Genomic DNA, 21,318 nt, shown 5'->3' with positions numbered 1-21,318 from the left:
GAGAAAAACATTCATTAAGAAATGAGTTGTTTGAACTCTAGCTAGCGTATAAACTAAATTAAAAATCCCCTGCTTTCTACGCTATGCCTTCAGCTGCCAGCGGGAACAAGGGGAGAGGGACAATGGGAAAGGAGTGGAGATAGAAAGATAGAAGGGGGCAACCAAAAAAATAACCGACGTCCTAAAGCCACAGGGAAAACAATCACCCTATCTCATCGGTTTATAGCTTCGCCCTCAAGATGAGGTCTAGCCAAAGCTTTCCCTTTTTGCACACTGAACGGACACCACGGGACGTCGGGCCCTGGCAGCATCGCCCAGGCTGGCAGCAGCGGTCGGAGGAGCAGGGCTGAGCTCAGCCCTGCCCGGCCAGCTCTGCACAGTCCTGCCTTACCCTGTGAGCTACCGTGGGCATCCTGGGCCAGCCGCAGGAGAGAAAGTGCCAAATCTGAAGTGAATTACTGTCTGTCTGTCTGGAGTGCAGAACTCAGAATGCTTCACGGATTTGGAATCTGCTGTGAGCTCTGGACCTTAGCAGAGCTTTAGAAAAGAACAAATCATTTCATGAGGATCAGGAGAAAGACAGAAGTTCTGTCGTGTACCTTGGACTATAATTAAAATATAGTCCCTAGAGTTTGCTGCCTAAGTCCAGGTATACCAGAGGTAAAACTATTCTGCTGAAATCTGATTCCTACTTACTGAGTTAACATAGCACACAAGTTGTTTGTTTTTTTCCATGAAAAAAAATTAAGAGTCCAGATAACTAACATACACAGGATCAGATCTAATTAGTTAATGAACTCTCAAACTAGGCTCAACAGAAAGGGAGATTTCTAACAACTTCATTTCCCATTAGAAGCAAGCATCTAACTTCCTATTCTTAGAGTACACACACACACACACGTTCCTCCACAAAATGTGATTGCCACCTTCCAACACTACCGCTTCACCATAAAGCCATCATTGTAACAAAAAATTGCTTGTTCATGGTTTATTCAGTTGTAAGGGAGGCAGCTATTTAAGACATCTCGTGTGTAACCATTGTCTGATGAAGGAAGCGTTAACATTGTGAATTTATATAGCAACGGTAATCCAAAATCACAGCTTCAGTCAGAAAAGCAGTTGATGTTAATGTCAAGATTATTAGGAGATAAATACAAACAATATCTCATGTTCAGAACACAAGCACCCACCTAAGGTCACACTGTTGGCGTTGCTGCAGGAGCTCGTCTCTGCACGCATCTCCTCCCTGGGTCTCTCAGTTTTGGCCTCTCTCCATTTTGGCTGCTTCCTCAGCAGCTCTGGCTTTGGGGTTTTGTCAAACTGTATACCAGTTTTACCTCTGGTATACCTGGACTTAGACAGCAAACTCTAGGGACTATGTTTTAATTATAGTCCAAGGTACACGACAGAACTTCTGTCTTTCTCCTGATCCTCATGAAATGATTCATTCTTTTCTAAAGCTCTGCTAAGGTCCAGAACTCACAGCAGATTCCAAAAATCATTTGGGTCTTGCCTAAAGAACTCCCTCCATTTAACAAAGTGCAGTGCTGTTCACTTTATTTTGACAGGTCTGGGTCTAGTATCACGACTACACGGTAGACAACCTGCCTTTTATTTGCCATTTCTGTTGTGTTCCCCTACCTAGGCTATGCAATACCAGTCTTTTCCAGCTGTCTTTCACCATCTGTCTCCAAACCTCCCAGCCTTTTTTGTTTGTTTTTTAAATAAATGCAACCACGTTCCAAACTGGGATTCAGGCCTGCAGATCCCCAAGGACATCTGAGACAGCGCCAAGCCTTGCTGGGGCGACTGGTGATCATGGCACTGTCATGATGTACCCCGCGTTAGAGCTGCTGTGTTTAACGAATTTTAAAACCCACATTTCCTCAGAATAATTTATAAGGCTAAACCGCAAGCCCTATGGCCTCGGGCCAGCCGTGCGCAGGGGGCTGAGGGGGCAGCGGCGCCCCCGCCGCGCTCCGGGCGGCTGGTGGCCACCCGCGGCCCTTCGGGTGACACTCGGCGGAGGGCTGAGGGCCGGCTGAGGGCCTCCTGGGGGCTCCTTGGCGGCCCCTCGCACCGGGCTCCCCCGGAGAGCGCTATCGGCACCGGGCCGGCCCGCCTTGCACCGGGCTAAGCGTTCCTTGCTGCCCGGAGGAGCGGCCGTGGCGGGGCGGTGCCTCAGGCGGCGGGGGAAGGGGCGGGGCCGGCGCCAGCCCCGCCCCCCGTGCGGCGTGGCGGCAGTGACGCAAGCGCGCGCGGCGGGTGACCTTCAGAGGCGGCGGCGGGTGTTTGGGGCCGGGTGCTTCTTCCCGCTCCTCTGCCTCCTCCTCTTCCTCCTTCCCGCAGCTCCCTCGCCTCCGCGCAGCTCGCCGCAGCCATGCCGAGGGGCGGCCGGAGCCGCACGTCCCGCGTGGCGCCCCCCGCCAGGTGAGGGCCGCCGGGCCCCTTCCCGCCTCCCCGCCCAGGCCGCGGGCGGCCGAGGCCCGTCCGCCATGTCGGGACCGGGGCACGCAGCGGGGTGGGGGTGGCGGTGAGGGGGGTTGGGGCGCTGCGAGCTCGGTTAGCGGAGCGGGGTTCGGTCCTCTGGGGGGATGGAGGTGGATCTCAGCGCTCGCTCGGCGGCAGGGCCTGGCCACGCCGTGCCTGCGCCTTAAGGCCTTGTTCCGCCAGCCCCTCTCGCGTTATATCTCTCCTTCTGCCAAGCCCCGCAGCCCTTTGGGGTGTAGGTGCGGCTGGCCTTTACAGCAGCCAAAAATAAGCCTCTAAACCTGACCCTGCGGCGCAGAAATCACTCGCCAGAACATTAAGTTCTTGCCTTCGGTGCACAAGGTGCAGCAAGGGGGAACTGCAAGTGCTTACCCCCCCGCATCCAGGCGGCCTGTGCCCACTGCGAGCTCGGAGCAGGGGTGTGAGCTTTCTCTTTCTGTCCTTGCAGTCGGGCGCCACAAATGCGAGCTGCAGCACCAGCACCTGCTGCTCGGGCACCTGTCCCAGCAGCAGCACCGGCTTCTGCTGTGGCTGCTCCAGCACCGAAGCAGCCTGGTCTGATGGCACAGATGGCTACAACCGCTGCTGGAGTTGCTGTAGGCTCTGCTGTAGGCCATACCATAGGTCATGCGCTTACAGGAGGATTTGGTGGAGGAAACAGCTCTGAAGCTGCAAGGCCTGATATTACTTACCAGGTAAGAGAAAGCATAACTGGACACCAGCTAATGAGGCGCATTTAATTTGGCAGGTCAGTTATGTATAGGCTGAGGTAGCTGCTGTAGACATAAAGGGCCACCCAAGTCGCAGCTGGCCAAACTGAGGTAACTAGAGACTCATACCTCCAAGGTAACTTACCGTAATCACCATGAGTATCTTAAAAGTAGTTCAAAGGGATGCATGAGTGATACGTGCTTGTGGTAGGGTATCAGTGTTATTTTCTACTGTAGTATTCCTTTGATTCGGGCAGGGCTCCTCTGTTCCAAGTCTAATGATGGTAAGACCTATTGCAAGACCTTTTTGTGCTGCTCAGATGTTAAGATAATGCTGTTACCTTGCCCAGATGCTATCCAGTGTTACCTGAGCGTACCCAAAGTTACCCACCTGTTTGTAACTCACAAAACTGTTCAGAATGTGCCATGCCACTGCTGTAAACTTACTTTGTACTTCAGCCCATTATTTGTTTTCCATTTAAAAAGTAACAATATTTTGACTAGAACGCCGGGAAGAAATACCCAGCAAGCAGTACTGGGGTGGTTTGGCTTCATAGGCTGGAGGTGTTGAAAGGGCACTTAGGGAGGTGTCTGCCATTTCAGGAGCCCCAGGCAGCTCAGCCTGCCTACCAGCAGCAGCAGCAGCAGTTTGCTCCTTGCCAGTATGAAATGAAACAATTCCTGGAGTGTGCGCAGAACCAGACTGACCTCAAGCTCTGCGAGGGCTTCAGTGAAGTACTGAAGCAGTGCAGGTTTGCTAATGGTAAGTAGACAGTGCTTCTACGCAACTACTAAATGAGCTAATCAGCAAAACTATCGTGGGAATGATGTCCTGGTTTTTTTCCAGTCCATCTGGTAAAGAATGGGGATTGATACAGAGCATGTATGCTGCAGCCAGTTAAAGCAAGCTGCTGTTGTGTTTGGCTTCCTGTTTCAGTCCTGTACGTGTAGCTGGAGGTGATGGGGTGGAGAGAGGATGAATTCCTGGAGCTTTTGGGCTGGTGTGTGGACTGAAGCTGACAATTTGGGACCGTGGTGGCAGCATGCCTGGGGAATCAGCCTGTAGCAAGCACTTGCTTGGCATGACAGGCAAACCATCCTGACCTGGGAGAAAGGAGACTGCTGAATACCAGTGCCCAGGTGCACTGCTGAAGTCTGCAGTTCAACACATCCCAGAAAATAGACGAGGGGGGGAGGGAACACCCTAACCTAAATCTCCTTTATAGCAAGGAAGACCACTTACTGCTCAGGGATTCAAAATGTGCTGCAATTAACTGATGACTTCTTGCCTTTCAGGTTTAGCCTAAGCCTTCAGAACAAGGTTGCTGAAGACCATCTTAGGAGAACTGACCTATGAATGAAAATGAAGCTTCAGTAATAAAGTCTAAAGCTGTCTGCTACCTTGTTAGTTCGTATATTCACACTATCGTCCTCATCATGGCTTGATTTCTGCCATAGCCGCTACAGATGTGATGCAACTTACAGCTACAAATTAATTTAGCACAAAATGGAAGATAAAACAGCAAAGTGGAACAAACTAATTTGGGCTAACCCATTTGCTGATTGTTGTGTTGAATGTAAGTGATATGGTCTATAAATAAACTCTCTCTAGTACCTTGCTTTAGTGGACTCTTGAGTCTGAAGGTGGGGCAGGCGAGAACTGATTTTGGCACGCTTCTGTCGGCTTGCCAGCTGTGCTGCCAGCAGTGGTGTCTGATGGGCTTGTGCTGCAGTGGTTCAGTAGCACTCGCAGCTCAGCAGTTTGCTGTGCTTGCCAGGCATCTGCTTGGGCATTTGAGCCCCACAAGCACCTTCTGCTGACTAAAACGCGTAGTGATGAGGAGGGCTGCACCTGCCTTGTTTTGTATGCGGTGGGTCTCCGTTCCCCAGCAGACTCCTGTTGTACTTCTAAAAACAGGTTCTATATTCACATTCAGGAGGTTCTGAGAATTATCCTCCCTCTGCTCAGAGAGGGTTGCGGTGGCAGGCCACTGCCTGAGCAAGCTGGTGCACTATCAAGCAGCTGTGCGCTTACAAGATAATCCAGTCTTGCATCAGACTCGCAGTTCCCAGTAACAAGCAGAAGCTGGAGGTTTTTTTCTTCCTCTTATCTTGTGATAGCAGTGGACTGCAGCATGAGAAAATGATCCAGCTGACTGTGGGTGGTGTGACCTTCTCCCACCTGGCTTGAGCAAGTGACAACTGCCGCTATGCGAAGGAAAAAGAATAAAATAATTATTTATAAAGCATTTATTGATGCAAACCCTTGTCTCTTCCATCAGAGGGAGCAGGCAGCTCGTTCCTCACTGAATTCCCTGGAGTCTGGGGAGTAAACGCTCCTGCACTTCAGCCCTGCAGTAACCTTGCACAAGACAAATTCCTCGTGAACATATCTTCAAAGCATGACCTGGTTTTCCTGAACTTACTTTCATGCTGTTGGGAATTCTGTTCCTAAAGGCTTTCAGCTCTGACCCGCGGTTCCTGGAAGTGCAAAGAGCCAAATGACTGTTCAAAATGGGGAAAGGGAAGGGGGGACGGGGACAAACCCGCCTTTCCTGGTGGCACTGTCACTGAAATCGGGAATCAAACCTCTTAACACCAATGGAGTATTAAGAAGCAGGTGCTCCTTTATTGCAGCGCTGGGTGCTCGGTGGCATTTCCACAAACCAAGCACCGATACATTTATACACAAAATTACAATTTTTTGTTAAAAAGTACAAGGTTGTACACTCCCAGTTACAATGATTGCTTAGTAATTTGCATATAATTGTAGTATTTGCTGTGTCATCCTTTTCTGTTACTAGGCGTGCGCAGGGGAATGGTCTTCACCTGGGCAAGGGTCTTGACCTGTGGGTGTGATTTTTAGTGTTAATAATGAAGGAAGTTCACTTCAGGACACCTTAAAAGTAAGTTTTGTTGCCAAGTTGGCAGCCTTGCCAAGCTGTCCCGTAACTCATCTATACACAATAGAACCTGGGTGCTCAGGTTATGGTCTGGAGAGTAAGGACTAAGGGTATTACGGTCTATAGCATAGGGACTTCAAATAACAGCTTCGGATAACAAGCAGCACAGCAATTAGTACGTAGTTAAAAAGAAAGTAGCAATTAGTGCTAACGTAATTCTAACACGGAGGTTAACTCCTTAAAATCAAAATGCTCTTATAACGAACCGTTACACGAACACAGAATATCGAAAGAGCCGGTAAAATCTTTACGATAATCTGCAACAGCGCAAGCGGCTTTGCTTTGGCTGGCGAGGCTCAGTCTGGGCTGCGGAAAGCCAGAACCGCGGTGCGGGCCGGGGCCGCGGCCCCCCGGGCCGACACGCACTCGCAGCGGCGGCACCCGGGCGGGCGAAGCGGGAGGAGGGACCCGGCCACGGGGGGTCGGGACGAGCCCCCCCCGCCGCGCCGGCCGCCCCGCGCAGGGAAGGGTTAACGGCGGCGGAGGAAGTGTCGCCCCCCCCCCGCCCGGCCGCGCGGCTCTTCCGCTCCCCAGCGCGGCCGCCGGCGGCTCCCGTGGCCGGCCCTGCCCGGGGCGGGGGCGCGGGCCCCCCCCCACCGCAGCGACCCCGCCGCCCGCCCGCCGCGGCTGCCAGCTCGCGTCGCGCTTTATTTTAGTCCGGGCAGCCGCGGCGGCAGCTGGCAGCGCCCAGGCCTCGGCCCCAGGACGCGGCGCCCCGCAGCCAGGTGAGGCCCCGGCGCTGGCGGGGCCCGGCCCGGGCGGGCGGTGCCTGAGGGGCGGGCGGCGCGCGAGGGGTGGGCACTGCCGGGCACCTCGCACCCCCGGCCCCGGCCCAGCGCCCCGGGGGCTCCGCGGGGGGACGGGGGGGCTTCGCCGGGGCTGCGCGGGGCCGGGGGCGGTGGGGGTGTTGGCGGCGGCCCCCCCGTGCTGGCCTGAGCGCCGAGCGGCTGGAGCCTGCGGGACGGACCCGGGGACCATTTGCGCGTTGTTGGGTAGTTACCGAGGGAGACCCCCCGCACGCTGCGGGGCCCGGCCTTCTCGCTGCTGCTGCTCTGCCTCAGGACAGAGCCCCCGGCCCCCTTCCCCCGACCCCCTTCCCTCCCCCCACTGCCTTTACCCGACCTCTTTCCTCCCCCCTCTTTCTCCCGACGCCCTTTCCCCCTTCTCCTGACCCCTCTTCACCCCCCACCCCGTTTCCTCCGGCCCCCCCTGCTCCCTCCGACCCCCCCTTCCCCCCACCCCGTTTCCCCTGAACCCTTCTTCCCCCCCCACACCCCCCCGACACCCCCTCTCCCCCCCTTCCCCCCCCCCCCCCACCCCGGACCCCCTTCTCCCCCCCTTTCCCCCCCACCCCGTTTCCCCCCGAACCCTTCTTCCCCCCCCAACCCCCCCTTTTCCCCCTTTCCCCCCCCTCGCCCCCTTTTCCCCCCGACCCCCTTCCCCCCCTCGCCCCCTTTCCCCCCCTCACCCCCTCACGGCGCCCATACAGCTCTGATAACAAATCCGGTCAGTGCCCTCGGCTGCTTGCGCAGTGCCGGGATGGTTTCAGCCAGCTCCTGGGCTCTTTGCTCCCAGAAGTGGGCACACAGGCCCCCAGCTCCTCCTGGGGATGCTCCGCAGCCTCCAGCCCTTCCCTGCAACACCAGCCCCCAGGACTTTGATTTAAAGAAAAAAAACCCCTAACAAACCCAGAAAAAAAAAATAAAAATCAAAGTTGCCGGTTCTTCCCCGCCTTGGAATTATTTTCCCTACTACCTGATCCTGCTTCTCATTTATAACTTCAGCCCTGCCTTGGTTTGGCATAGTTTCCAGCAGCTAAAGTTTTATAAATTAAATTAAATTAAACTCATGGCCGTTTGGAGATGCTCCAGCCCTTGTTAGACATCCCCCCAGCAGCAGGCAGGCAGGCACCCGAAATACAGCACGAGCGCTCATAACCAGATCAGGGGAGATGCGCATTGATAATAAGATTTAAACGCACACAGAGATGCCAGCCTGCCTGGCAGAGCAATTGCCACCTTGGAGAGAAGGGCAAAGGCAAACCACAGTATCGGGGCTCTCCTGCCCACCTACTGTCCCTCTCCAGCAACAAACTGTCACCCCAAAGCGACAATTTTGCTGCCCAGTCTTTTAAGAGCTGCTTTCCATGGTAACTGCTTGGTCTCTGTATGTTTGCAGAGCAGCTGGACCTACAGAATCAAGATTTCAGCAACGCCGGGCATGGGAACTAGCTGAGGATGTCCCGTTTGCAGGGCTCACAGGGAAACGCTGGGGAAAATTAGGGTTCAGGAGTACTAATTATTCCCACCCCCCCCCTTTCAAAATACCGTCACGCTGCTCCTCTTCCAGCAGTGGCAGCACATGCCAAGAAAACCCAAACCAGCAAACACAAGAAAAGGAGAAAAGCAATGGGACAAACACCCTTCAGGAGTTCTGGAGGCTGCTGGCAGCTGTACCCGTGTGGCCAAGGAAGCTCGCTCAGCTGTTGTCCTGAGGCTGGCTCGGCCCTGGCTGACCCCACAGCACCGGCTGTCCCCAGGCACCCGGCTCCCTGCCTGCACCCTGACCTGCCAAGCCCCCCGCACTGCTTGTTTTCCCACCTTAGTGCTTCTCCTTTTCCTTTTTTTCCTCCTATCCTCAGCCAGACTGTTCCAGACAACTTAGTTGTCTTAAAAATAATCAGGAAAAAAAGCAGAAGAAGAGGAAAAAAAAAAAAAAAAGGCAAGGCAGGTTTCAGTGCTTTGGAGGGGCCGTTGGGTGGTGGTGGCGTGGGGCGATGGTTCTGGAGGGTGCTCCTACCTTTGGGCATGCTGTGCCAGCATCGCCTTGCTGCTGTGTGCCTTCGTGAGCTTAGGGTGCAGCTCAGCCACTGCCCCCCCGCCCCCAGCGCTCTCCCTGACCGAGCCCTCCCAGCGGCGTCTCAAAAAAATTAATTCAGTTGCTTTCCCAAGTGGGAAGAACCAGGAGAAGGTGACGTAGCCCTCAGCACACGGTAGGAGCTGGAGGATGGTGCCCTGTGTGCTGGATGTGGGTGCTCTGCAGGAAGGGATGAGGTTTTGAGGCGCTGCGGTGCTTCCCAAAGCCTCGGCCCCAGCCAGCTTGCTTCTGCTCCCGGGGACAGCCAGGCTACAGGGCATCCAGTGGGATGTCTGCTGTTCTCAAGGGGATCTCCACAGGGTCCTGAGGGCAAAGCTTTGCTTTTCCAACCAGCACAATAGCCCCTTTGATGTGCGGTCCAGGATCCTCCTCCTCAATGTTTTCTCCTCTGGAAGGGACTGAGGGTCCCTGCCCCGGGTGCAGCGAGCGCCCATACTCGCTTTTTCTTCTTGCAGCCCCTTTCTGCCAGCAGACAAGCCCAGGGCGCTGCCAGATAGGAGCCAGAGATGACCAAGGAAGACGACCTACCAGACTGGAACTCATCCAAGGAGTTTTATGAAAAATATGAGCCTAAGGAGGTTTTGGGCAGGTAAAGCTTGTTTGTAACAAACTGTGATTTCACGTACTCCAGTACCCAATAGGAACAGTGTCCCTGGGAAACTGATATGACCAGGGCCCATAGCAGCATGGGGTTAAAAATAGCATGGAGCAGCACTTTGCATCAGCTCAAAATCTTCTCTCCTAAACCAACAGCCAGACCCACTGGTGCATGAAAACACCAGCCAGCCCAGGTGCTGATGGCATGGCTGTGAAGGTGGGCTGGGGGGGGGGGAAATGGCGAGTCCCACCTTGTCTGTGTTGTCCCTGGCAGGGGGGTGAGCAGCGTCGTCCGTCGGTGCATTCACAAAACCACCCAGCAAGAGTATGCCGTGAAGATTATCGACATCACGGCAGGTAACATATCCCCCAAGGAGGTGCAGGAACTGCGAGAAGCCACCACTAAAGAGATTGACATTCTCCGGAAAGTATCAGGCCACCCCAACGTCAGTAAGTCAGGCTCTTGAGCATCAGGGCATTTTCTGCTCCATTTATTCTTCTGGGTGTCCCCAGGAAGGGGTTTTGGGGTGAAATCCCTGGAGGATCAGCCCTCCGATGGTCCTAATGTGGCACAGGGCACCTGCTTGGAGCATCATTTGCTCTACCTCCATGCGCATGCCAGCAGTGCCCAGGTGTCACCCAACCAAACACTGGTGAAGATCAACTCCTCATTAATGCAATTAGATCAGCAATTTTTGGCCCATGAATAGACAGGAACATGCTATATGCTGTGCTCACAGCCCCCATGTTTTATTGCAGTCCAGCTGAAGGACAGCTATGAATCCAGCACCTTCTTCTTCTTGGTGTTTGACCTGTAAGTACCAGCTTGTCCATCACCCCAGCATCATCTCCCCAAGCCCGTTCCCTGCCCTGCAGATGGCCGCCCACCACTCACCCCAGCTTTTTATGGCTCAGACAGGGCCAAGTAGGGGGACAACCAGCTCTTGCTTAAGGTAGAAACAAGCCTGGATTGCTGCGAGCCAGCTCGTCACAGCCTTGCTGCCAGCAGCGTTTCCCCTCCGTCAGCGGCTCAGCACTGCTCAGGTTTCCCTTTAACCTTTGGTGGGAGCCATCCTGCGTCCCTGCGGGTTATTTATATGCTCGGCAGGACCAGGGTGTGCATGACGCCACGACTGCTGACGCCGGGGCAGCACGATGGTATCAGCAGAGGGGGATGGCATCAGGAGAGCCCTGTCCCATCTGAAACATGCTCTCTCTGGGGACAGCCTTTCCTCCTCTCACCTGGTATTTTGCAGCAATACATAGGCATTTTTTACCCCTTATTATTAAAAAGTTGGCTTGTTATTTTGAGCAACGGGTGCCCTGGGCTGTTAAGAGGCAGCAACCCTGGGCAGTCCTCCCCAGGGGCTTGGGGCTGGTTTGCTGTTGCAGCTCAGTGGCTGCCTGCCTCTGTTTTTCCTCCCACATGCAGGATGAAGAGAGGGGAGCTCTTTGACTACCTCACCGAGAAAGTCACTTTGAGCGAGAAGGAAACCAGGTAAGGCCAGATGCAGATGGTTGAAAAAAATCACCTTGCAAAAGCAGCGTGGGTTCAAAGGACGTCCTTGCAGCCAGCATGGCACTTATGGGAAAAATAGCAGCCTGAGCTGCGTGGTCCCTGTCCCCATCTCCGGGACTGTGGTGCCAGTGGGCATTCGGGCTAGGAGTGATGCTGTCACCCATCCCCAGGAAAATCATGCGTGCGCTGCTGGAAGTGATCGAGTACCTCCACTCCATCAACATTGTCCACCGAGACCTGAAGCCAGAGAACATCCTCCTGGATGATGACATGAACATTAAGCTGACAGATTTTGGCTTCTCCTGCCAGCTGCATGAGAACGAGAAGCTCAAAGGTAGGAGGATGGCAAGGCGAGGGTGATGCTGGGCTGGCCTGTGGTCACCCCATTGCCGCAGCGTGCACGGCGATTGGCAGACTCTCCAACCCCACCGTCTCCTTGGGGCTGGTCTGGCTGCTGTGGGTGCAGATCGGTGCCTGTCGGCTTGGGGTAGCCTCCGGCTCATACACAAGCCCAACCCTGCCTGTGCACAGCCTCCACACCACGCTCCTTGCCACAGAGAAGTTGCTTCCCATTAGGGAAACCATCCTATTCTTTCCACTTTTTATTTCCTCCGGTTGATCCTCATCACCCCATCCATTCACTGACAAACACTGAGGGTTTTTCCCAACTCCTACCCTGCCAAGAGCCACGGGCATCCCCTCCCACCAGCATCCGCATCGCTATCTTCGCTCACTTTTTGGCCACTATAATTCACCAAGGAAGGTCACCAGCGAGATGCACGCAAGTTGCAGTTACTCCCTGCAGGCACCAGCACTGCAAAGGGATCCAGGTCCCCCCTCAGCGACTGCTTGAGGGGAAGGGCAGGGATGGCGCAAGTCCTCTAGGGTGGCTCAGGGGGATGCTTTGCCCTGTCTTTGCAGAGATCTGCGGCACGCCTGGCTACCTGGCCCCCGAGATCCTGCAGTGCTCCATGGATGATGAGCACCAAGGCTACGGGAAGGAGGTCGACATGTGAGTGTGACACCTGCCTTCCCACCTTGCCCCTCAGGCTGCTCCCAAAACACGCAGTTTGAGCACACACAGAGCTGTGCATATGGGGGGACCCACTTGAGTGTTTGAAAGGAATTAAATGACCAAACACGTTGGAAAAGTCCAGCCACTGCTCCCCCAGAGAAGGTGCCAGGAAGGAATTTTATTGCTGAAAAACAACCTCAGGGGCTGGGAGGGGCTGTCCTGGTGACCTGGGGGCTCTGGCACAGAGCTGGGGGAAAAGCAGCCTAGGGACAGCCCTGTTTCCCTGCTTTGCCCTGTCTGGGAGGGGGGGAAAGCAACACTTTGTTTGTAAAAATCAGCTCCGAGACTGAGGTTTTTAAATATACTCAGTAGTAAGACATGAACCCAAGGCAGCCCTGAGAGAGCAGCCAGCTCAGGAAAGCCTGTCAGAACCCTGCAGGGACTTTGCCACCATCTCTGGTGGCTTCAGGCTCAGGTCTGAAGCTGAGACAGTCCCAGAACACCCACCCTCACTGGCACCACCATATCCCACCTTCCCCTAAAAAAGCCCAAGAAAAACAAAAAAAGGCAAATACCTCCAACTCACAGCTCCTTCCTGCAGCACCCCAGGAGCAGCTCTGCATCAGCTCAACCCAAAAACACCAACCCCAGCCCTTGCTCCTCATTATCCATCAGGGCTAATGAGCCTCAGCAGCGAGCTCAGCCTCCCTCATCAGACACCCTGTAGGGCAGTTTCCTCCTGGTTTTCCAGAGAGGCAAAGCCACGTGTAGGCCAGTATGTCGCGGTCTAGGGGAGGCACCCAGCCACCCCTGGGGTGCAGATCCGGCCGGGTGCCCGCCGGGTGCCAGCTGGGGCTGGAGAGTGTGGCTGGGCTGCCCGCAGGTGGAGCACCGGGGTGATCATGTACACCCTGCTGGCCGGCTCGCCGCCCTTCTGGCACCGCAAGCAGATGCTGATGCTACGGATGATCATGAATGGGGATTACCAATTCGGTTCCCCAGAGTGGGATGACCGCTCGGACACCGTCAAGGATTTGGTAGGTGCTTAGGGATGGGGGAAAGCTGGGAAGGGGTTTGCAGACACCTGGGATACCCCAGGTTGAGCTGGCACCCTCCTGCAGATCTCCCGGTTTCTGGTGGTGGACCCACGGCAGCGGTACACAGCTGGCGAGGCGCTGGCCCACCCCTTCTTCCAGCAGTACGATGTGGAGGAGGTCCGGCACTTCAGCCCCTTCCGGAAATTCAAGGTGAGGTTTGCGTGGAGTGTCTCAGCGCCCCAACCGTGAGCCTGGGAGCCGAGCGGTGGGATGGGTTTCCCATTGGAGCTGAGAGAAACTGGGTGTTTAGCAAGGCTGATGGACCTGGGCTTCGGCAGGATGCAGCAGCCTGGGTAGAGATCCTTCTCCGAGTGCCGTTGTGCTTACTTTCTGGTACTTCCCAAGGGCTTTTTCACTGAAGGGAATTAAATAAGGGAAAAACCTGCCTCCCACCCCACTAAAAAAAAATTAAAAGACTTGAGGTGGTTCTGTCAGGAGAAGAGAAGGCTCTGGGGAGACCTTACAGCAGCCTGCCAGTACCTAAAGGGGCCGACAAGAAAACGAGAGGGGCTTTTTACAAGGGCATGCAGGCATAGGACAAGGGGTGATGGCTTTAAGCTGACAGAGGGCAGATTTAGATTAGATATTAGGAAGAAGTTCTTGACTGTAAGGGTGGCGAGGCGCTGGCACAGGTTGCTCAGAGCAGATGTGGGTGCCCCATCCCTGGAATTGTTCAGGGCCAGGCTGGACGGGGCTGGGAGCAGCCCGGGTTGGTGGAAGGTGTCCCTTGCCTGTGGCAGGGGTTTGTGACTAGGTGGTCCTTAAGGTCCTTTCCAACCCAAACCCTTCTGTGATTTTATGAAAAAAGAAAAAGATCACTTCTAAGGGGAGATCGATGAGGTTGACATCACATGGGTGCATCAGATGATGCAAAAGTTGATAGGGGAATCCTTTCCCTTCCCTATAGCCAGTTGTTAGGGCAGCACAGAGAGACCCCAAGTGGCATTAGGTGACACATTTAGGACTGACCCGCAGTTTTGATGTTAAGGGCACACTTGGAAAAGGCTCATACTGCTTACACGGGACTAAATACCCATGCCAGTAGCCGGGCTGCCTCCTGACTCCTCCACCCCGACAGCAGCTGCGTGGGGTGCGTTGGGGCTGATCTGGTCCCACTGTAGCACTGGCCACGAATTCCAGCCTGTTCCCCCCGTGCCGCAGGTGATCTGCCTGACCGTCCTGGCATCCGTCCGGATTTACTACCAGTACCGGCTGGCCAAGTCTGTCACCAGGGAGCTGGTGGTGCGAGACCCGTACGCCCTGAAGCCTGTCCGCAAGCTGATTGATGCCTGTGCCTTCAGGACCTACCGGCACTGGGTGAAGAAGGGGGAGGCGCAGAACAGAGCTGCCCTCTTCGAGAACACCTGCAAGGCTATTTTGCTGACCCTGGCAGCAGAGGAAGGGCTGTTTTGATCACTGCTGCGTAAGCTGACGAGTTTTCTCAGATTTAAGGCGAGTAAAATCTTTGAAAACCTACTGGTGATTTTTCTTTTCTTTCGCTGGCCTTAGGTCAGGTGCAAACACAAACCCAGCAGACAGTTGTGATTTGCCCCGCTGCAAGGGAGTGGTTGGCAGAAGCCACCTCGCAACAGCTGCAGCTCCCGACAGGGAAGGCTCTGTCCCGGGTGAGCCCAGCACCAGAGCGGGACCCTTTGGGGCAGTCACTGGTGGAGGAGGGAGGAGCAGTGCCCAGAGCAAAGTCCTCACCCACCCCTTTGCTTGGGGCTGCTGCTCCAGCCAGGTTTTGGTGGCAGAGCTCATGCCCAGCTGGTTTGTAGGGCCTTTGTGCTGGTTGCAACACCTGGGAGAGGCGGGTCACTGTTAGTGTCACCTATGCACTTGGAAAAGAGCACACACATCATTTTGCCACTGCTCAAGGGTCGGTAAAGGGGCCTTGTTTCACTTCTGGGAAGGCTCAGCAGGTGGTACAAAGCTGGGACTTCCCGAGGAGATGGGGACCGATGTACAAGTCCCCCTTATAGGGACGTGCCCCCATCATTTCCCCCCGGGCAGCTGCCCCTCATGGCAGCCCCATGCTGGCACTCATGGCGGGGCTGCGGGTGTTTGCTGGCTTTGGCTGGGGTCAGAGCAGCTCTGGCCCGGTGCCACACTCACCCCTCTGCTTATTTAAAATGGACACAAAAGGAGAGCTGTAGTATCTACCGCATCAAAAGGACATTAAAGACACCCCACCCTGCCTGCCATTCCCAATCGCTGCTCCTGCCCACATGCCCTAGCACGGAAAGGAGTTTTAGCTGAAAGTATTTTAATTTAAAAAACTGTCTGGCTTTAATGACAGTGACTGCTGGGGGTTCATCTCCACAGGAGAAAATGCCTTCAGGTCCTCTCATGTGAGCTGCTCACAGCTCGGGTTTGGTCCGGCTTTTTTCGGCTGTGGCAGGCGGGATGTCGACAGCGCAGCGGAAGCTGAGGTTGTCGGATGCCGAGTCTGGCGTGTTCCCCATTCTCACAGGGGAGGGGGGGAAAAAAAAAAAAAAGACCCAAAATTAGCGATCCTTCCTAGTTAACGCTGACATCCTTTAATGTAACCCTCTATAACAGACAAGAAATGCCTTCCACTTCCCTTGAATACCGTCAAGAAAAGCATTTAATTCTAAATACTTGGTGGAAAATATACGATTTGAGAAGCAATTTGGAACGTATTTGTAGCAGGAAGATTTTTAGCAGTACCTGTAGTATGTTTTCCGAACTGCTTCTCAGAAAAATAGAGTAGGAACAAACCAATGTCTTTTAATTTTAAAACCCCCTTCCAAATAAACCCAAGGCAGAAGAAAACACTGCGAAACAGTGCCTGGGCATTGCCCAGACCTACCTGGTTGTAACACAAGCTTTATGATTTGCAGACCCGTCTGCAGTGTCAATCCACGAGGCACCTCTCAGGACCTGCATGTTCTGAGCGTGCTGCCTTGATGACAGCCCCGGAGTCAGGTACTCCGATGCGGTCCACTCCCAGGTGTTGCCCAGCAGGTCGTAGAGCCCTGAGACACACATGGGTTTGCATCAGGATTGAAAGAGCACATTTACAAGGGCTGCAAAAGCACTTTGCTGTGTGGGAGGGGGCGCAACGCTCAAAGCACTGCTGCAAGAGCATGGTTTAATGGTGAGACTGGGAACCAGAAGCTCTTCACTGTATTTCCAACTGAGCCCAGTTTACAAGTGGACCTTTTAACACACCTCATCGTTTCCCACCTGCGTGAGGGCATGGCATCCACTGCCCTCAAAACAATATGCTCGGGACTGTCGGGTAACCGACTTCTGATTCAGAGCAGGGGGTGGTTCGGTGCATCGAAGCGCACCAGGTGCACGTCAGGCAACTTCAGTAACAACCACCAATGCTTTTGCTGGGCTCAGTTATCGTATCGAGATGCTGACGTGATCCCACATCATATCTGAAACGCTGCCACAGCTGCAGGATTTTATAATTAGTGTTAATTTAGGAATGCGATGCCATCTCCCAAACCAGGGTGGGGATGCCTGCTCCGTACCATAGCTGTTCTGAGGAGGGAACGCTGCCACTGGCGAGACACCGTGATAACCGTCTTCAGCTGTGTCAACCCTTGGGAAATTGCCCTGTGAGAAGAAAGATGACTCCGAGCAAAGGGTCACCATGGCGATGACATGAAGTCCTGCTCTTCACAGGACTGTGTTACACCCAAATAATGGAAATAACTCTCCACTGCAAATTAACTATGCAGCCCTTCTGGCTGAGGGAGGAGATCAACCATCTACAGTTCTTCCCAAACTCCCTTTCCAAACAAATTTACATGTGAATTTTTGGTTACGTATGAATTCTTGGAAGCACTGAAATCCTGGTTTCCGTGGGAAGCTGGGCTGAGGCTGCTCCCTCTAAGGGTGCAGAATTTTGGTACCCTGTGTTGCTTCCCACGACCACGCCGCCTGCTTGGGCAGCCAGGCACACTCTGTGGTCAAGTTAAACAGCGCTCTCAGAAGAGCTCAGTGTAAATGGGATGACTTTTAGGATCTTACCTGCCACAGATTTGTACGGTTTGCCTGAAACTTGTTTCCCCAGGGATACATCCTTTCTGCCAAGGAGAAAAAAAACACTCGTTACCCCCATGTCACTCCAGCCTCTGCACTTGTGTATTTTTAACCAGGCTTTTATGACTGTCCTTTTCTGCTCAGCTCGGGACACAGAGAGGGTTCTATGAATGAGGCTTGTCGGTCTAATCCCTACGGACACTGCCAAGGAGGAGAGGAGAGAAGGGAATTGGCAACAGCTTCCCTTCACAAACCATCGGTCAGGCCAGGGAGTCCTGCAGTGATCCCATCAGCTGCTTTATGCCACCATCAATGTGTGGGTCACTCCTTGCCCCAAACCCAAGAAATGATGTTTTTAGCTGGCAGAAATGCTTTGCTTAGGAGGACACATTAAGACCACAGATAAGCCACTCCTTCCTAAATTATGATTATTAATACAACTCCCAGGCCAAAAAAGTGGTTCAGCCCCCCAGATTAACCTCTGAAAACAGCGCTGGATGGAAGTTTGGATCTGGTAGAACTAACGTTACTCAATGCCTTGGTTTGGAAAAAAGGTCAGAGCTTGTGGTACATACGCTCCAGTCCTCCCCTGGCAGCAAACTCCCACTCCTCCTCCGCCAGGAGCCTCTTCCCTTTCCAGGCGCAGAACGCCCGTGCGTCATTCCAGCTGACGTGCAGCACGGGGTAATCCAGCCTGTCCTTTATGGTGGAGCCAGGGCCTGCGGGCTGGAAAGAATTGCATCAAACAGACTGTAATTGATTTTATAAACTTTTCAATTAAAAAGGGAATAAAGGATAGAACCGACCAAGGCAGGGAATGTACAGCGATCAGGGATGCTATTTTTTTCCCCATTTTTGGTTGATCAGGCTCAGCACACACTAATGTGCATGCTGCCAGCATGGAGAGGACTCGCCACATCGGGTTTTTACTCACCTGTCGCCAAAAAGCCTTCTCAATGGGCAGCCACCAAGGGGCAGACTGGGAAAGAAACGACACCAGATTAAAGCCAAACTGGTGACACCCCTCCAACACCATCCTACAGCAAGCGTGGGTAAAAAAGAGCGCTTGTTAGTCTGGAAATGTTAAACACTGCCGTTTCAGCTGGGTTATCATGGGCATTTTGATAGTGCTTTCCAACAGAGTAGAGGCGTCTGCTTTTAAAAGTGAAAACAGATCAAGAAGCCCGTGCTCTTTAGTTTTTCTATTTTAAGGTTTGATTAATAAAGTACTTTGAAACGTACTTTGCTCTCTCCCTGCTCACTGGAGCATCTCGTGAGTCCAGCCTAGCAGTGTTTGGAGAAGATGTAAGCAGAGGAGCACCATAAATCAACCCAGGCTCAACCCTGCTGTTAGTTTCAAAAGCAAAACAACCCAAGACTAAAGAAAACTCACTGAGAATGGCCAGGCTCTGCGCTGAGAGGTAGCTGTTACTCAGTGGAAAGCAATACCAGCAAGGGTCTCCCCTCCTACTTTTTTTTCTTTAATTAAAACAGAGAGGTCAAACAGGGATGTGATCAGAAATACCATTGCATCATCATCACTGAAACTCATCCCCGTGGGATTTAGATTTACCTCCAGTTTTCGGGTGACTTTTTTTTTCAGCTCTTCAGACACGAAATCCTCAAAGACAAAACTCCAGCCAAACGCTTCGGCTTCTGTTTTGTATTTCTTTTCTCTAACAAACTCCCTGGCATAAATATAACATGCTCAGGCATCTTCAAGAGTCACACCACCAAATATAGCAGTCTGCACACACACCAAGTTCAGAGCAAGGCAAAACATACAAAACCTAAAAAAACACCCCATGTGGGAGAGTCCCGTCTCCTCCCAGCACAGCTCCAGTCGTAGGTTTAACAGATAAAACTGTCTGATTTGCATCTGTTCACAGATCTAATGTTTTTACGTTACCTATGCAGGTAAACTCACCCTGCGCTCTCATCTACCATGAAATGTGACAATTGCACAGATCAAAAATCCCTTCAAAGCCACTAAAGCCTATGGCTGCCGTTAGTTACACATCCCCAAAATGCAAAAAAATGCCATGTACCAAATAATCTCACCCTGCTTCTGTCCCATTGGTTTCCCCATTGCCTAAGCTGCAGGGGGGAAAGGAGAAAAGGACAGGGGAAAAGGAGAAAAAGGGGAGGGGGGAAAGGAGGAAAAAAAAAGGAGGAAAAAAAAAAAAGATAAAAAGGGAAAAATTTGCAAGCTATGCTGGTAAATTGCTTCAGCTTGCACCCACAGAGATGATTTATTACTGACAAGCTTTTTTTTTGTTTTAATGAAAGGGCTGGGAGCACCCAAGCCTTGGCTTTCGGGCCACGGGAGCCAGCCCAAGACCCAGCACCCACACTCTGGTGCTCCCCGAGCCCCTGCGAGGCAGCAGTGCCAAACCTCCGCGCTTACCTGAAATCTCTGTTGGTGACAGGGTATTTGTCAACAGCAAATGGCTTCACCGTCACCTCCCTGACGGGCCCCTCTTCATTCCTCTTCTCTGGGGAGCCAGATCCCATCTGAAAGGTCCCACCTGGCAGCCGCACCATGCTGTCATCCTCCCCAGGTGCTGAAAGGTAAGAAAACTGTGAGGCCTTTCACTGTTGGGTCCGTGTTTTTGTTGGATAACAAGGTTTATAACATCCTGTCACATTTTCAGTGTCTCCCTTGGGAAAAGCAGGGCTCCAGCCAGGCGAGGCAGCACGGCAGCCCCTACCAGCTGACGGTTTGCTGCAGCTCCAGAGGGGCCCCATGCGGGGAGGAGAAATGGGGATCCTGTGGGAGGGCTAGTGGGTGCTGCCCCATGGGGGCCTCACCCACAGGGGTCTTCACCCATGTAGGTCCATCCACGGGCCCTTCACCCATGCAGGCCTCACCCACGGGGACCTTCACCCATGTAGGCCTCACCCACGAGGGCCTACTCACCCATGTAGGCCCATCCATGGGGACCTTCACCCATGTAGGCCCATCCATGGGGCCCCTCACCTAGGGGGGCCTTCACCCAGGGGGGCCCATCACCCACAGGGCCCCTCACCCACGTAGGCACATCCACGGGGCCTTCACCCACGGGGCCCCTCACCCATGTAGGCCCATCCACGGGGGCCTCACCCACGGGCCCTTCACCCATGTAGGCCCATCCACGGGGCCCTACACCCATGTAGGCCTCACCCACGGGGGCCTTCACCCATGTAGGCCCATGCACAGAGGCCTCGCCCACGGGGCCTTCACCCACATAGGCCTTCACCCACAGGGGCCTCACCCACGGGCCCTTCACCCATGTAGGCCCACCCACGGGGCCTTCACCCACGGGGCCCTCCCCCCCGCAGGCCTCACCCGCTGGGGCCTCCCCCCCGCGGCCCCCCCGCAGCGGTCCGCAGCAGGCCAGCAGCGCCAGCCCCACCACCGCCGCGGCCGCCATGCCAGGGCATGCAGCGCCGCCGGCCTCAGACGGACCGCTCCCCGCCGGAAGGCGCCGCCCCGACCCGGAAGCAGCTGCGGACGGGCGGAAGCGCTTCCTGCTGGGAGCACCTCGCGTGGGCACGGAGGGGCAGCGCCGCTCGCGGGGGTTCAGGGCTAATTAATTAGAGACTTTCGCAGTCCGTGCCGAGGCGGGGGCCTGGGAAGCCCTTGGCACCCAGGCAGCCCGCGGGGCATTTCCCGGAAACTCCCAGAGGCGCGGGCAGCAGGCGGCACTGCGTTAAGCCTCGCGCTTATCTCAGTGTTCTAACGGGTCCCAGAGCCCCGGCAGGCACACCCAGGAGCCCCAGTTTGCTCCCCTTAACGGGGGCCCAGGTTTGCTCCCTCCCTTACACAGCGGCCCCCTCAGCCCCCCTGGGCTGTAAACGACTCTTTCCCCCTTGGTGTAAAATTACTCAACGCAGACTGGTTGGTCAGCCGTGGCTCCGTGGGGAACAGGGCAGGTGCAAAGCTAAACCAGGACAGGTGAAGGCTGGGTAAGTGCCCACTGCAGGGGCAACCAAGCCCCCAGCGACCTGAGGCAAGGTCTCACAGCTGAAGGGCTCTCTTTTAAGAAAA

General features: G+C 54.3%; 3 protein-coding genes across 4 annotated transcripts; 2 read left to right on the top strand and 1 right to left on the bottom strand.

The window, feature by feature from the left end:
- The first annotated feature begins 2,251 nt into the window (after positions 1–2,251).
- CHCHD2 (coiled-coil-helix-coiled-coil-helix domain containing 2) lies at positions 2,252–4,819 on the top strand. Its single transcript, XM_055794963.1, has 4 exons — positions 2,252–2,430; positions 2,939–3,185; positions 3,804–3,963; positions 4,497–4,819. Exons 1-4 carry the CDS (start codon positions 2,381–2,383, stop codon positions 4,505–4,507), a joined length of 468 nt encoding a protein of 155 aa, XP_055650938.1. The 5' UTR covers positions 2,252–2,380; the 3' UTR covers positions 4,508–4,819.
- Positions 4,820–6,677: 1,858 nt separating this feature from the next.
- Positions 6,678–14,744, top strand: PHKG1 (phosphorylase kinase catalytic subunit gamma 1). Its single transcript, XM_055794960.1, has 10 exons — positions 6,678–6,888; positions 9,496–9,629; positions 9,912–10,087; positions 10,397–10,451; positions 11,070–11,135; positions 11,327–11,490; positions 12,078–12,168; positions 13,055–13,208; positions 13,293–13,418; positions 14,430–14,744. The coding sequence occupies exons 2-10, from the start codon at positions 9,547–9,549 to the stop codon at positions 14,679–14,681; spliced, it is 1,167 nt and encodes a 388-aa protein (XP_055650935.1). The 5' UTR covers positions 6,678–6,888; positions 9,496–9,546; the 3' UTR covers positions 14,682–14,744.
- Positions 14,745–15,517: 773 nt separating this feature from the next.
- Positions 15,518–20,783, bottom strand: SUMF2 (sulfatase modifying factor 2). Of its 2 annotated transcripts, XM_055794961.1 has the most exons (9): positions 20,617–20,781; positions 19,696–19,852; positions 18,862–18,976; positions 18,223–18,267; positions 17,864–18,014; positions 17,277–17,332; positions 16,775–16,859; positions 16,102–16,267; positions 15,518–15,734 (listed from the first exon to the last, which is right to left on the bottom strand). In XM_055794961.1, exons 1-9 carry the CDS (start codon positions 20,699–20,701, stop codon positions 15,629–15,631), a joined length of 966 nt encoding a protein of 321 aa, XP_055650936.1. In that variant the 5' UTR covers positions 20,702–20,781; the 3' UTR covers positions 15,518–15,628. The 2 variants fall into 2 exon arrangements, with proteins under 2 accessions (XP_055650936.1, XP_055650937.1); XM_055794962.1 differs by lacking the exon at positions 18,862–18,976 and having other exon boundaries at positions 18,223–18,325; positions 20,617–20,783.
- Between the last annotated feature and the right edge of the window lie 535 nt (positions 20,784–21,318).

The sequence above is a fragment of the Falco peregrinus genome, chromosome 2 (genome assembly GCF_023634155.1).
Source record: "Falco peregrinus isolate bFalPer1 chromosome 2, bFalPer1.pri, whole genome shotgun sequence".
Taxonomy (NCBI): domain Eukaryota; kingdom Metazoa; phylum Chordata; class Aves; order Falconiformes; family Falconidae; genus Falco; species Falco peregrinus.
The sequence above is the reverse complement of the archived record's forward strand: the minus strand, read 5'-3'. Positions and strand labels throughout refer to the sequence as shown.